This window comes from Sparus aurata, chromosome 3, assembly GCF_900880675.1.
Source record: "Sparus aurata chromosome 3, fSpaAur1.1, whole genome shotgun sequence".
In the NCBI taxonomy this organism is placed as follows: Eukaryota; Metazoa; Chordata; class Actinopteri; order Spariformes; family Sparidae; genus Sparus; species Sparus aurata.
Genome location: NC_044189.1, coordinates 24,691,946 through 24,704,578, shown reverse-complemented (window position 1 = coordinate 24,704,578; position 12,633 = coordinate 24,691,946). Strand labels below are relative to the sequence as shown.

The 12,633-nt window shown below is 41.3% G+C and overlaps 1 protein-coding gene across 4 annotated transcripts in view; it reads left to right on the top strand.

Moving 5' to 3' along the window:
- Nucleotides 1-12,633, top strand: part of LOC115578509 (triple functional domain protein) — an 84,052-nt gene that overhangs the window by 62,966 nt on the left and 8,453 nt on the right. For 2 of the 4 annotated variants that reach the window (XM_030411508.1, XM_030411505.1), the window contains exons 27-51: nt 498-564; nt 704-813; nt 1,384-1,453; nt 1,627-1,716; nt 1,802-1,894; nt 1,975-2,086; nt 2,233-2,423; nt 2,813-2,914; nt 4,098-4,127; nt 5,428-5,570; nt 5,728-5,827; nt 5,943-6,186; nt 6,321-6,428; nt 6,651-6,844; nt 6,932-7,102; nt 10,116-10,211; nt 10,597-10,745; nt 10,858-10,924; nt 11,113-11,216; nt 11,300-11,369; nt 11,456-11,545; nt 11,654-11,746; nt 11,920-11,970; nt 12,059-12,136; nt 12,255-12,446. In XM_030411508.1, coding sequence (XP_030267368.1) covers nt 498-564; nt 704-813; nt 1,384-1,453; nt 1,627-1,716; nt 1,802-1,894; nt 1,975-2,086; nt 2,233-2,423; nt 2,813-2,914; nt 4,098-4,127; nt 5,428-5,570; nt 5,728-5,827; nt 5,943-6,186; nt 6,321-6,428; nt 6,651-6,844; nt 6,932-7,102; nt 10,116-10,211; nt 10,597-10,745; nt 10,858-10,924; nt 11,113-11,216; nt 11,300-11,369; nt 11,456-11,545; nt 11,654-11,746; nt 11,920-11,970; nt 12,059-12,136; nt 12,255-12,446 — 2,815 coding nt within the window. The remainder of the gene's footprint in view (nt 1-497; nt 565-703; nt 814-1,383; nt 1,454-1,626; nt 1,717-1,801; nt 1,895-1,974; nt 2,087-2,232; nt 2,424-2,812; nt 2,915-4,097; nt 4,128-5,427; nt 5,571-5,727; nt 5,828-5,942; nt 6,187-6,320; nt 6,429-6,650; nt 6,845-6,931; nt 7,103-10,115; nt 10,212-10,596; nt 10,746-10,857; nt 10,925-11,112; nt 11,217-11,299; nt 11,370-11,455; nt 11,546-11,653; nt 11,747-11,919; nt 11,971-12,058; nt 12,137-12,254; nt 12,447-12,633) is intronic. The other 2 variants (XM_030411509.1, XM_030411506.1) reach the window with 1 other exon arrangement.

The following is a 12,633-nucleotide window of genomic DNA, read 5'->3' as shown; positions in this document are numbered from 1 at the left end:
AGCCTAATGCTTACTAAGATGGTACACTCTAAAAAGGTCAAAGTTTCTATTACTGCACCCATCACTGTCCTTGTCACAAGCAATGTCTCCTAGCTCAATAGTTGTAAGTGCTTCTAAGAGATTGAGTTAATGTAAATGTATGTACATGATGGATTTTCATGGTTTAAATTTACTAATCTACTTTGCTGTGTCAGCAAAAGCGCTGCAGACACAACAGTGAAGCCCCACAAGAGAATAATCGAATGTACATATGTCGTACACGGGCATAGGAGACTGCTTCATTTCATATGAGAAGCACAAATCATGAGCATGATTTCGGTCACTCATGGCTGCTTTATGATCAGGTTTTATGGCCCGTAACTCTTTCATTATTCATTAGCGTAAATGGACGATGCAGACCGGATGAAAGAGAGCTGTTGGTGATTTATCACTCTGTGGATGAGGACAGTATGACAACTGCTAATTTTGTGCATGTGTGTGTCTTTGTGTGTGTCTAGGTTCATCATGGCAGAGCTGATTCAGACAGAGAAAGCCTACGTGCGAGACCTGCGGGAGTGCATGGATGTAAGTCCATCGTCGCAGCCCACCACTGTTAACCTGTTTGATGCCACAGTTGTGCAACAACTTTTTAAATAAAATAAAGAAAAGTGTCAGAAAGCCTGTTAAAGAGTTTGGTTGGTTTTGTCTTTTTCTCTCATTGCAGACCTACCTGTGGGAGATGACCAGTGGAGTTGAGGAGATTCCTCCAGGAATCATCAATAAGGAGCACATCATCTTTGGCAACATGCAGGACCTCTATGAATTCCACCATAAGTAAGAAGCGCCTTTTAGGACTTTTTATGGAAAATCTCATTTTAAATTTGACTTAAAAGCATGTAGATTAGCATTGTTACTAATGCTTATTGTCATGATCGATTAATCTTAGTTTTTTTACGCTGGTAATAAATGAATCATTTAATTTAAAAATTGGGGGAAAAAAAAAAGGGAAAAATGCTTATCATGATTACAGAGAACCCAAAGATATGTCTTTAAATTGCTGATTTTGTCCAACCTACAGTCCAAAACAGAAAAGCTCTTAATTTATGATAATAAATTACACAAAAAAGCAGCCGTTACATTAAAGAAGCTGGAACCAACTAACAGACAACTAACTGAAATAATCGACTAATTGTTGCAGCTCAAGTTTTAGATGCATATTAATATTATGACATTCAAACAAAGTTTAGTATCTTAAGGCAGCTTCTTATGCCACAATTCCTCTATTGTCAAAATATACACAGATGTTGTTCTATTTTTCATTTCGGAACATCACTTTTCATTTGATAAAGCTCTTGTGTCTTTGCCGTCTCTCACGTTTTGATCTCTCATTCATCATTTTGTCAGCATCTTCCTCAAAGAGTTGGAGAAATATGAGCAGCTTCCAGAGGATGTTGGGCATTGCTTTGTTACATGGGTATGTATCATTTGTTCACCAGCACTAGCTGTGTGTATGTGCTATAAATATTTTGTATCTTGTACCGTTCCAATGGACATTGAGATACGTAAATCCTAAACGTTTCAGAAATCAAGCAAAGCTGTCTCACATTAAGCTCTCATTTACTGTATCATCTTTCTCTCTTTGTCCAGGCTGACAAGTTCCAGATGTATGTGAACTACTGTAAGAACAAACCAGACTCCACTCAGCTCATCCTAGAGCATGCTGGGAACTACTTTGATGTGGGTATCACCTGTGGCTGTTAGAATGAGATTGTAAGGTCTTTGTCAGTTTCATCTGATCACATGACTCTTCTTGTCTATGCAGGAAATTCAACAGAGGCACCGACTGGCCAACTCCATCTCTTCTTATCTGATCAAGCCCGTGCAGAGAATCACCAAGTATCAGCTCCTGCTGAAGGTGACGCATCATACCAAATCTGCTGGGGTGACTGTCAGCATAGTTTCTTGTTGTCATGGTTACTGTTTGTGTCTGTGCAGGAGCTGCTGACTTGCTGCGAAGAAGGGAAAGGAGAGATCAAGGACGGCCTGGAGGTGATGCTCAGCGTTCCGAAGAAAGCTAATGATGCCATGCACCTCTCTATGCTGGAAGGTGATTAATACACACTGCTCATTACTTATGTCACTGTGATCGTTGTATTTGTAGCAAGCCTGCATTCAGATTACGTCTCCCCATAAATCAGGCAGCATTTTAAAAAAAAAATGATTTTCTCGTTGATGTCACATTGCCTCATTCAGGATTTGATGAAAACATCGAGTCCCAGGGTGAGCTCATCCTCCAGGAGTCGTTCCAGGTTTGGGATCCAAAGACTCTGATCCGTAAGGGGCGAGAGCGCCACCTCTTCCTCTTTGAAATGTCTCTTGTCTTCAGCAAGGAGGTCAAGGACTCCAACGGCAGGAGCAAGTACATCTACAAGAGCAAGCTTTTTGTAAGTAGACGATGATTAAATGTGCGTAATGACAGATGTTTGGATGAGCTGTTTCTCTTTAACTGAATTCAGAATAGTGTATTGAAGGAGCCAATCAGGCTTTTGAGTGTTCTAGAAGTACTTGAAAAGTTTGACTGATAGATGATATAATTATCATTTTAATGTTTCGTTTGTTCGACTGTAGTACTTTATGTGATGGGAGTAAATTGAATTGGTACTACTTGAATCACTTGAGACAGTCTCAAGTCTCAACTGTCTCAAAAAAATCACACTATATTTGAAACGAGAGTATGTCAAATAGAAATTATACTGCGGTGACAGAAAGAACCTAGAAGACTGCCTGACTCACCCGTGACATTTCTGATGACTTAATATTCTTTTGTCCTCAGACATCAGAGTTGGGGGTGACTGAGCATGTTGAAGGAGACCCCTGTAAGTTTGCTCTATGGGTGGGGCGCACCCCGACTAACGACAACAAGATTGTGCTCAAGGTAAAACACACTCCCTCTCATCTGCTTCTTCTAAAATCTCCTTTAGGGTTTGACCGATATGGGTTTACCAAGCCGACCCCTGAAATACCTGGGGACTGAAAGTGTTAACATTAAAACATTTTTTTTTTTAAATCAGACATTTGAGATTTAAAGTTTAAAAATGTGTAATCAAACTAACTTCCATATTAGCCATGTTGGATTCCACTCCAAGATCTGATTCGGGAAAAAGGCGTAAAATCAGTATATCGGTCTGACCTAGTTTTCTCTCTCTTCCATTTGTATTCAACCCTCTCCTACTTTCTTCCGATATTCTCATCCTCTGATGTTTTGTTTGATTGCATGAGAAGCTTCAAGGTGGCCCAAGAGGCTTTCTGTAGTCACCAACTCCCCCTCTGTCCCTTTGATTTCTTTCCTCTTTCTATCTGTCTGTCTCTGTCCTCTGCTAAGATTCTGCTTTGTTCCATCTCTTAACAAACAGCGGCACATCTGTATATCTGGGGCTGTGTTTTCTGTGGATGTTTGTATCTCTAATTCTCTCTGTGGGTTGACATGCTTCCACCAACGCTGCTGACACTGATTCAACCCCTTAACGCCCACAATCTTCCATCCTGGCTCTATGCCACTTTATCAAAGTGACGAGTTGCCATCTTTCTCTAACAGAAAAAAATAAGCCCTTTAATGATTTGTACGCCAATGTGTAAGTAAGACCATTTGGTTTATTTAAATTCAATTTACTTAGTACTCTGAGTGTATGTTTAAGCCCCAATGTTCAAAAGTCTGTGTGTTTGCCTGTCAAAGAGTGTCACAGATGGATTATAATTTGTGTCAGCCGTTGGAACAGCATGAAGCCAAAATCCTAACACGTCTAATTCTGAGCGTAACAACTCTATAATACATGTCGACTAGCAAACTAACCGCTGAGAAGCAGTTATGTGCTATGTGCATTGTAAATGAAGTGTGTCTCATTACTAACTACACATGTTCCCACACACACACACACACACACACACACACACACACCACAACAATCTGCTACACATTTAATTGGCCTTTAGTCCACTGTCAAGGCGAATTTTCAGTGTTGTACGTTTCTATCATGTCAAACCATTTTGTCAGCATAAAAAAATGTCATGTTCTCAAACCAAAACAGTGAAATTCTCTATTTTATATTTTAAATTCAAAGCTAAGTCAGGGATCCAAACACGGAGCAATGGTGAGTACAAACAATCCCACAACACAGCCCTCAGCCACCTCTCACAAGTCTGAAAAACAAACTCTTAGCACTTCTTATTCTCACTCTTCTTCTTGAACAATACACACATGGGCAGAAACAGTGACCCATAGATGAAACACACTTTAACCTAGGGTCATAGATTGGGGGCTGCAAGACTGTAGCATAATTTATTCTAGGGCAGTGATTCCCAACTAGCACAGAAGGTCAACACTTTCAAAGAAGTCTGTGGAAAGAGTGAACATCACTCACCTGATTAACTGACACACGTCAACTGAACACTTTAGAGTCCATGAACACTAGTTAGCAAATGAACAGAGAGGTCTAAACAGATAGCTACATTAGCTAATAGAAAAAGATCAATGGTTGAACTCGAAAGCTAAGTTAGCTATAGCTGTTTAAATAGTTTGATAAAACAAATGAATAGATGAGAATTAGCGTTAGCGTTAGCTCAAAATAATGGATTTAAAAGCTGAGAGTTAAACATATGAATAATGTTTTAACATATACATGTTTGAAATGGTTAAAAGTAAATGTCAAGAAACTTTTGAAATAGTTTGCTTGATATAACGGATGCAAAGCTGTAAAAGTTAAGCATATGAATAACATTGACTGGAAATATATAGCTGAAAGAAATAAACTGTTTAAATTGATTAGTAAAAATTGTTACAAGTTATACTAATCGGCACTAGTTAAAAGAGGCCAATGGTTAAATGGTTGGCAAAAAGTATAAAGTTATGAAATTGTTTGCTAGAATTAAAGGATAAACAGTTCAACAGTAGAATAAAGGTCATTTATAGAAATGTGGTTATAAGTAGGCCAAATGGTTTCAATAAGTAAAGCTAGCTGTAAGTAGGCTAATGGATAAACTGTTCAGACGTCCAGCCTCTGCTACAAGTTGAAATAATGCAAGCCTTACCAAACTGACCTGAACACTGACCGTTCAAATGTAGGAAATCATTATTGTTTCTACTGTAGTACAACTCTTATCCAGTCAATATCCAGTTTAAAATCCATCCAAATGAACACATTTAGAACCTGTTGGTGGTCTTAATGAAGTGCTGTTTAAGTTCATCTTGGACTAATGGTTGGAAGTCACTGTTCTAGGGGTCAACAGTTAGAAAGGGTTCATATAAAAAAAATAATTTGTCAAACTCTTGAGATGATAAGAGATGACAAGAGGTCAATTCAGACTTGTGTGAAACACAGAGTGAAACAAGAATTCCAAACAAATTTATTTTACTGTCAATGTTTGACTCTTTCTATTGCTGACCAATCACAGGCGTCAAGCATCGAGAACAAGCAGGACTGGATCAAGCACATCAGGGAGGTGATTCAGGAGCGCACCATTCACCTGAGAGGAGCACTAAAGGAGCCCATTCACATTCCCAAAGCCACTACAGCCAAGCACCACAAGGGCCGAAGGTAAACATGTGACACCTATTGTGCTGTTGAAAATGTTTGAAATGCAATCAGAATCAGATTTGGTTCGATCCGATCCGTCACACACACCCTAAAGTTTTATTTACGCTCACTTTCAGAAACACTGACACATCTTATTAAACATCTGTGTGTCTTTTAGGGATGGAGAGGACCTGGACAGTCAGGGTGAAGGCAGCAGCCAACCAGACACCATCTCTCTGGCATCCCGCACTTCACAGAACACACTGGACAGCGACAAGGTAAGCGATATATACATGATGACCAGAAATGGCTCAGTATCTGCACATGTTCTGCAGTTAGACGAACACTGTCAGCTCAGCTTGTTTCCTGTAGTGATCACCTTTTCTCCTTCAGCTGTCCGGTGGCTGTGAGCTGACTGTGGTGATACACGACTTCATGGCCAGCAACAACAACGAGCTGACTGTGCGGAGAGGTCAGACGGTGGAGGTCCTGGAGCGCTGCCATGAAAGGCCAGACTGGTGTCTGGTAAGGACCACAGACCGCTCCCCTGCCCTCGAGGGTCTGGTGCCTTGCTCCATGCTCTGCATTGCCCACTCCAGGTCCTCCATGGAGATGGAGGGCATCTTCAACCACAAAGGTACAGTTTTGACAGAGTGTGGAAAGGAAACAGGTTTTAATTTGAATTATACACAATGGGGCTGAAAGAAAAACTGATTTGGGTGTATGTCTGCTTCATAAAACAAATGATAAACATCACTCCCTCTTCCACAGACACTCTGTCAGTGTGCAGCAATGACTCCATCATGCCAGGGTCGTCCGCTACGCTGCAGCCCGGTCACGTCATGAGCTCCCATACCTCACCAGGGCCTAAAAGACCAGGTATGTAATGTGTCCAAAGCAACACAGAGGGAACTCCCATGAGAGCAATAGTTAACTTGGCTAAAACTACTTCTTGAGTATCTTTTGCTGTTTGTTACTGAAATAATTCCATTTGAACTAAATCTTTTTAAAATAAATGGTTATCGTTTAACATCCCTCTGTTGTTCTACTGTGATGCTTTTAGCAGCCTACTGAGTTTGGTCTGTTGGGTTTGTTTCCTAGGCAACACCCTTCGGAAGTGGCTCACCAGCCCCGTGCGCCGGCTAAGTAGCGGCAAGGCCGACGGCCACGTGAAGAAACTGGCGCACAAGCACAAGAAGAGCCGCGAGGTGCGGAAGAGCGGGGAGATGACGATGGGCTCCCAGAAAGACTCAGACGACAGTGCTGCTACACCTCAGGATGAGACTGTGGAGGAGGTGGGTGTAAACACAGCACTTCAGTCTCGATGTCATTCTCTCTCAATAAAGTATTGTGATGTTAACTCTACTTCTGGTGTGTTGCAGAGAGTGCGTAACGAGGGCTTGTCCAGCGGCACCTTGTCCAAGTCCAGTTCTTCTGGCATGCAGAGCTGCGGAGAGGAGGAGGGCGAGGAGGGCGCTGACTCAGTACCTCTGCCTCCACCTATGGCCATCCAGCAGCACAGCCTGCTGCAGCCAGACTCCCAGGATGACAAGGTGAGGAAAGGGGAAACGTCAGAGTGGGAACAGAAGAGGGGGTCAGAAAGGAGGGGGAGAGGCAGACAGGCAAAGGCGATGATCAGGTGAAGCAGAGGGGACACTTTTACAGTATAGAAAGATCTTCATCGAATGAAGATCTTCACCGACTTTCTTTTCTTTTTATGCCTGCAGAAACTAAATAACTATCTCTCTTCATTCCCATGACTGAATAAACAAAGTGACCTTAAAGGACAACACAATTTTAAACTGTTTTACTTTATAGCTAGAAAGCTGGCAGGGTCCGCCATACATAAACAGTGATCCAGGGACATTATTTACCTCTGTAAACAGCTTGTTTTCAGTATTGGAAAATATATATATTTCTGAGTTATTATCTAATTAATATTGTGCATGTTCAAATTTTGAATTCCTTCTCTAAAACTACATAGTGCCCCTCTGATCACAGATCAGTGACACAGTTAACATATTTGTCAATAGCTTACATGTGGGTGTAGGTGTGCAGTGTTTCTACATACTGTTGCCAACTTTGATCATACCATCAACTTAAGATGCTCTTTGTTACCTGAAAATATACCAAAAGTAAATATGGGAGACGGCTTTCACAGCTCCATATCTAATGAGGAGGTATAATTTAGTTTTGAAATCGAATCAGTGACTGAAACAAAATCACATTTAGTCCAAGATTTAAGTAGGTATAGTGTAAGGGGGCGACTTTGTTTGGGTAACAATGTAAGCTAATCTAAGTACTCTTTATGATGATCTTAAGGACATGTTTTGTAACTTTCTAAGGGATTTTTGAGAAAGATATTGATTGTTTGCTTGGTCCACCATCCGAAAACATCGATATATGAAGACCTAGGGTCGGGATTCAACAATTAACTAGTTTTCAAAATAAGTTACATATTTTTTAACACTTTTATGCAGGCTTTTTTTTCTCCTTATTGTTGTTATGATTTTTAGTTCTTGCAGGTTACATTTTCACTCATTTCAGTCTCCCACTTTCCTCCGGAAAAAGGGCATTTCCTGCCACAGTTTTAAGTGACTCCTTAGTTTTTGTTATGCATAACATTTTATCTTGGCATGTTGCATCATATTCTCCCCTCTCTTCTAAAGCAGAAATCTATGACAAGTTTCAGGCACTCCAAGTCTCCTCTTCGTCTAAAGCGGAGACCCCTCTGACACTAATTTCTGTTTCTCTTTTGTTTTGTTTCCTGGTTGTATCGTTTGCTGTTTGCCATGCTGTAGCATTACCTTGATTTATGTCCTGTCTTTGCTTTGTCTCAGTTTCCATACCTGTCCATCTGAAATGCCCCGCTCGTCCCCCCTCTGTCTCTTTACCTCAGTCGATTCTTCAAATCTCTCTTTTTTCCCCCTCTCTTCAGCTTTAAATGCTACTTGCTAAAGTCTTTTCTTTGGTTTCTACAGCAGTTTATAGATGAAAGGAAATGAAGCTAGCGGCTTTTTTAGACTTTTAAACTTCCCTCTTTTTAAAATACACATTTCTCTGTCCCCTAAAGGTCATTCTTCCTAAATTTTTGTATTTTTCTGAACTCTGAAACATTCCTGAATTTCTTTAGAGCAGAATTTTTCCTTCCTTTTTTCTTTTTTAGTTTATCTTCTCTTTTACCTATAATTTCCGCCCTGTTTCTACAACACACCGCTTTAACGCAGAGTCGCCTGGCAGATCAGCAGAGGCACTACGGGATCATGTAGATGAAGAGAGGATGCATGTGCTCTTTACTCTAAATCAATGCGGAGGTTTTCTCTCGCTGGTTTGACTGCAGATCACAAGGCTTAAAGGACTAGTTTGCGTCGACTTCTTCACAATTTAGGGACATTTTGTAATCCCTCGAGTCTGTTGGAATAACTAAGGACAGCAGCTTTTTTTCTGCATGTTTATCATTCATAGTTTTTGAAAAGTTTGGTCGCCAAGTGAGGTTCAAAAGAAACGAGTAGATGTGAATGTGAATGCAAGAGGAAGGTCGATTTCCGTCAGCCCATCCTGGATAATATTCTAAATATGACCCAACACTGAGGTGAAAATTCAAAAGCCCCCCTGTTCCCATCATCCTCCAACCCCCCTCCCTCACCCGCCCTGCCCGCTCGTCCTCATCTCCCTTTTACCCTCTGTGCGTTAACCTCATTACCCATGCGAGTAATTGGCATCTTTAAACGCTGGCGAGGCCAGAAGGGCACACAGCCTCACCCAGAAAACCTAATTGGGGAAAGTCTTGAAGCACAGCACAGCAAGGGTGAGAGTCTCCTCAACTATATATACATACATACATATTCCTTCTTTCATTCTCGCTCTGTTAGCATCCTTTCTTTATTTCAAAGGCTGTTTATCATTACCTGAGAAAGCGACCGGAACATCTTCCATTCAGACATCATCTCCCTTTTTTTTTTATTATTTACCGGACCCTCTCCCCATCGACATTTTTTTTGACATTTTCACTTTTTTCTCAATCTTCTTTTGGTCATCCCGACTTTCAGCCTCACGTTTATTCCTTCACATTCAAATTTCATATACTTTTACTTTTCACTTCCTTTGAACCTTCAGATGTACAGTTAACTCTCGAGCATTGGGGTTTCACTTGTGGAAACATCTCTGTGGATCTCTCTTCAGATTACAGCATTGAACATTTAACAGACATTTTCACTAAGTCATTTCTCACTCAGGTAACCGAAACATTCACTGATGATAAAACTAACAAAGAAGTGAGCGAAACAAAAGCTTATCTTCAAGTAAGATGCTATTAATCTGTTTCATACAACTCAGTACACTTGGGTTCACATAGAAATGTTCACATAAAACAGATAATACAAATATTTATTGTCTGTTTTAGTGATGACTAAATTACACATACAAGCAATTAGAAGACTTGTATCAACACCAGCCAAAGAGCAGAGATAGAGCTCACAGAAATAGGTCTAAGTCAAAGGTTTATAATGTTCTAATGCTCTTTTTTTCTCTTTTCTCAATCCTCTCATCTCTCTATTTTTTACCCAGAGCTCCTCTCGTCTGTCGGTCCGTCCATCCAGTTCAGAGACGCCCAGTGCTGCTGAGTTGGTGAGCGCCATCGAGGAGCTGGTCAAAAGCAAGATGGTAGGATGACAGAGGAAAACAAGAACACACTAAGCTTCATCAGTTCCTACATGAAGATATTTTGCCATGGTTATCGTTTATCAATAAGATTGATTTGATCGGTAAATCAGAATTTGTCATAGATCAACTTAGGGGCTTCAGTGTTATATTATATATATTATATTATGTTTTACTTTTTTCAAACAATGTGCTCCTGTGGTGATAAATAGGCATGTGGATTATGGCATCAGCGGCGGATGTGAACATGACTTGTACATATGTCCTGGACTTGGCATGATTAACTGCAGTATTCATGCCCCTCTTGTCTTTAAACAGACACACATGTGATGTATATTGTGCTGTGTTTCACACTCTTTAGTTTACCTCGTGTTTCTCTCTGGCGCAGGCTCTGGAGGACAGGCCCAGCTCACTGTCGGTAGAACAGGGAGACAGCAGCTCTCCATCCTTCAACCCCTCTGACAACTCCCTCCTCTCCTCCTCCTCCCCCATCGAAGAGATGGACGAACGCAGGACGAGCATCCTGAAGAAGAGAAAGTACGTCCGCGCCATTCATCTGTATCACAAACACACAATGATTTGGTTTAGCAAATCTTTTGTGACTTCTTCCGATTTCTTAAGTTTTGAGTCTGTTTCTTCTTCACCGTAGTAACATTCTGTTGGAGTTGGTGGACACGGAGAGAGATTATGTTAGAGACCTTGGCCTGGTGGTGGAGGTAAGTCGTGCTTCACCAGCTGCTTCATTAGTCATACATTACTGTGCTGTGTGATGGATCCAAAAGAAATAAAGTCGTAAGATTATCATTTTAAAATGTCACTGAAAGTATTAGAATTAATTTGCTGACCTTCACAGACTCCCTCGTGTGAATTTGTGTTAATGTGTTCGCGTGCGTCTCGTCATTAGGGCTACATGAGCCGGATGAAGGAGGAGGGTGTCCCTGATGATATGAAGGGAAAAGACAAAATCGTGTTCGGCAACATCCACCAGATCTACGACTGGCACAAGGAGTATGTGACAGATCCGGAGAATATAGACTCTTTTTCAGTTCACTGGTTCAGTAGCTTACTAACCTCTCTGCTGTTTATTTTAGCTTCTTTTTTGCGGAGTTGGAGAAATGTTTGGAGGATCCTGACCGGCTGGGACCACTCTTTCTCAAACAGGTTCAGTGGATTTCCGACTTCTCATTTAATTGTAAATGCTTGTGTTTATTTGATCACGTTGTAAGTTATATGCTTTATGTATCCAGGAACGGAGACTCAACATGTATGTAGTGTACTGTCAGAACAAGCCCAAGTCGGAACACATCGTCTCAGAGTACATTAACACCTACTTTGAGGTATGAGCCCGTTATTTTGAGCACTTTCACCGTCTGACACACGTCAGATAATGCAAACCTCATCCAGCCATCAGCATCTCCAGTAACCTCTGACCTTTGAATTTGCAGGACCTGAAGCAGCGGCTGGGACACAGGCTACAGATCTCAGACCTGCTCATCAAGCCCGTCCAGAGGATCATGAAGTACCAGCTGCTGCTTAAGGTTGGTCTGTTGCAAGACAGCAGAGGGCGCCAGAGCCTCAACTGCTGCTCCTGCTCCCCTTTAACTGGTCATCTTAACAGCCATTTCTACCTATAATGTATACTGTTACGTTGTTGTGAAGTTTAAATTGTTGCATTTATATTTTCTTCTGACAATTTCTATTCCTGTTTTAGGATTTCCTGAAGCACTCTAAAAAGGCTGGGCTGGAGTCTATGGAGCTGGAGGTAAGTGAATGAGACAGCACTCTTTCATCACTCAACATCAAGCTAAACGTGTGCAGTTATCAACCTTGTGGTCATTTGTGTCTTACAGAAAGCAGTGGAAGTCATGTGCATTGTGCCAAAAAGGTGCAACGATATGATGAATGTCGGTCGACTTCAGGGATTTGATGTAAGAAATCAAACTGACTTATGAATTGGAATAATACTTCGCATCAACAGCCTGTTACTAAACAAATAAATTCTTTATAACATCTTCATCTTGCATCTTTTCCCGTCTCCCTCTCCAGGGGAAGATTGTGGCTCAGGGCCGCCTTTTACTGCAAGACACGTTCATGGTGTCTGACCCAGAGGGCAGTCTGCTCGGCCGGATGAAGGAGAGGAGAGTCTTCCTCTTTGAGCAGCTGGTCATCTTTAGCGAGCCCCTTGACAAGAAGAAAGGTTTCTCCTTGCCAGGCTTCCTCTATAAGAACAGCATTAAGGTAACAGATGTCAAAGTCTGGCAAGGGTGTGCATTAACACTATCAGTGAAGGCCAGTAGAATATGGGATGAGTGGGTGGTTGTCATCTAAAGAGCTTACAGCTCCCTCTTGTGGAGAAAGTGCAGTCCATGAAAAATCAGTTTCTCAGAATTATAAGCTGTATATTTGCACACTTCAGAATACCAAC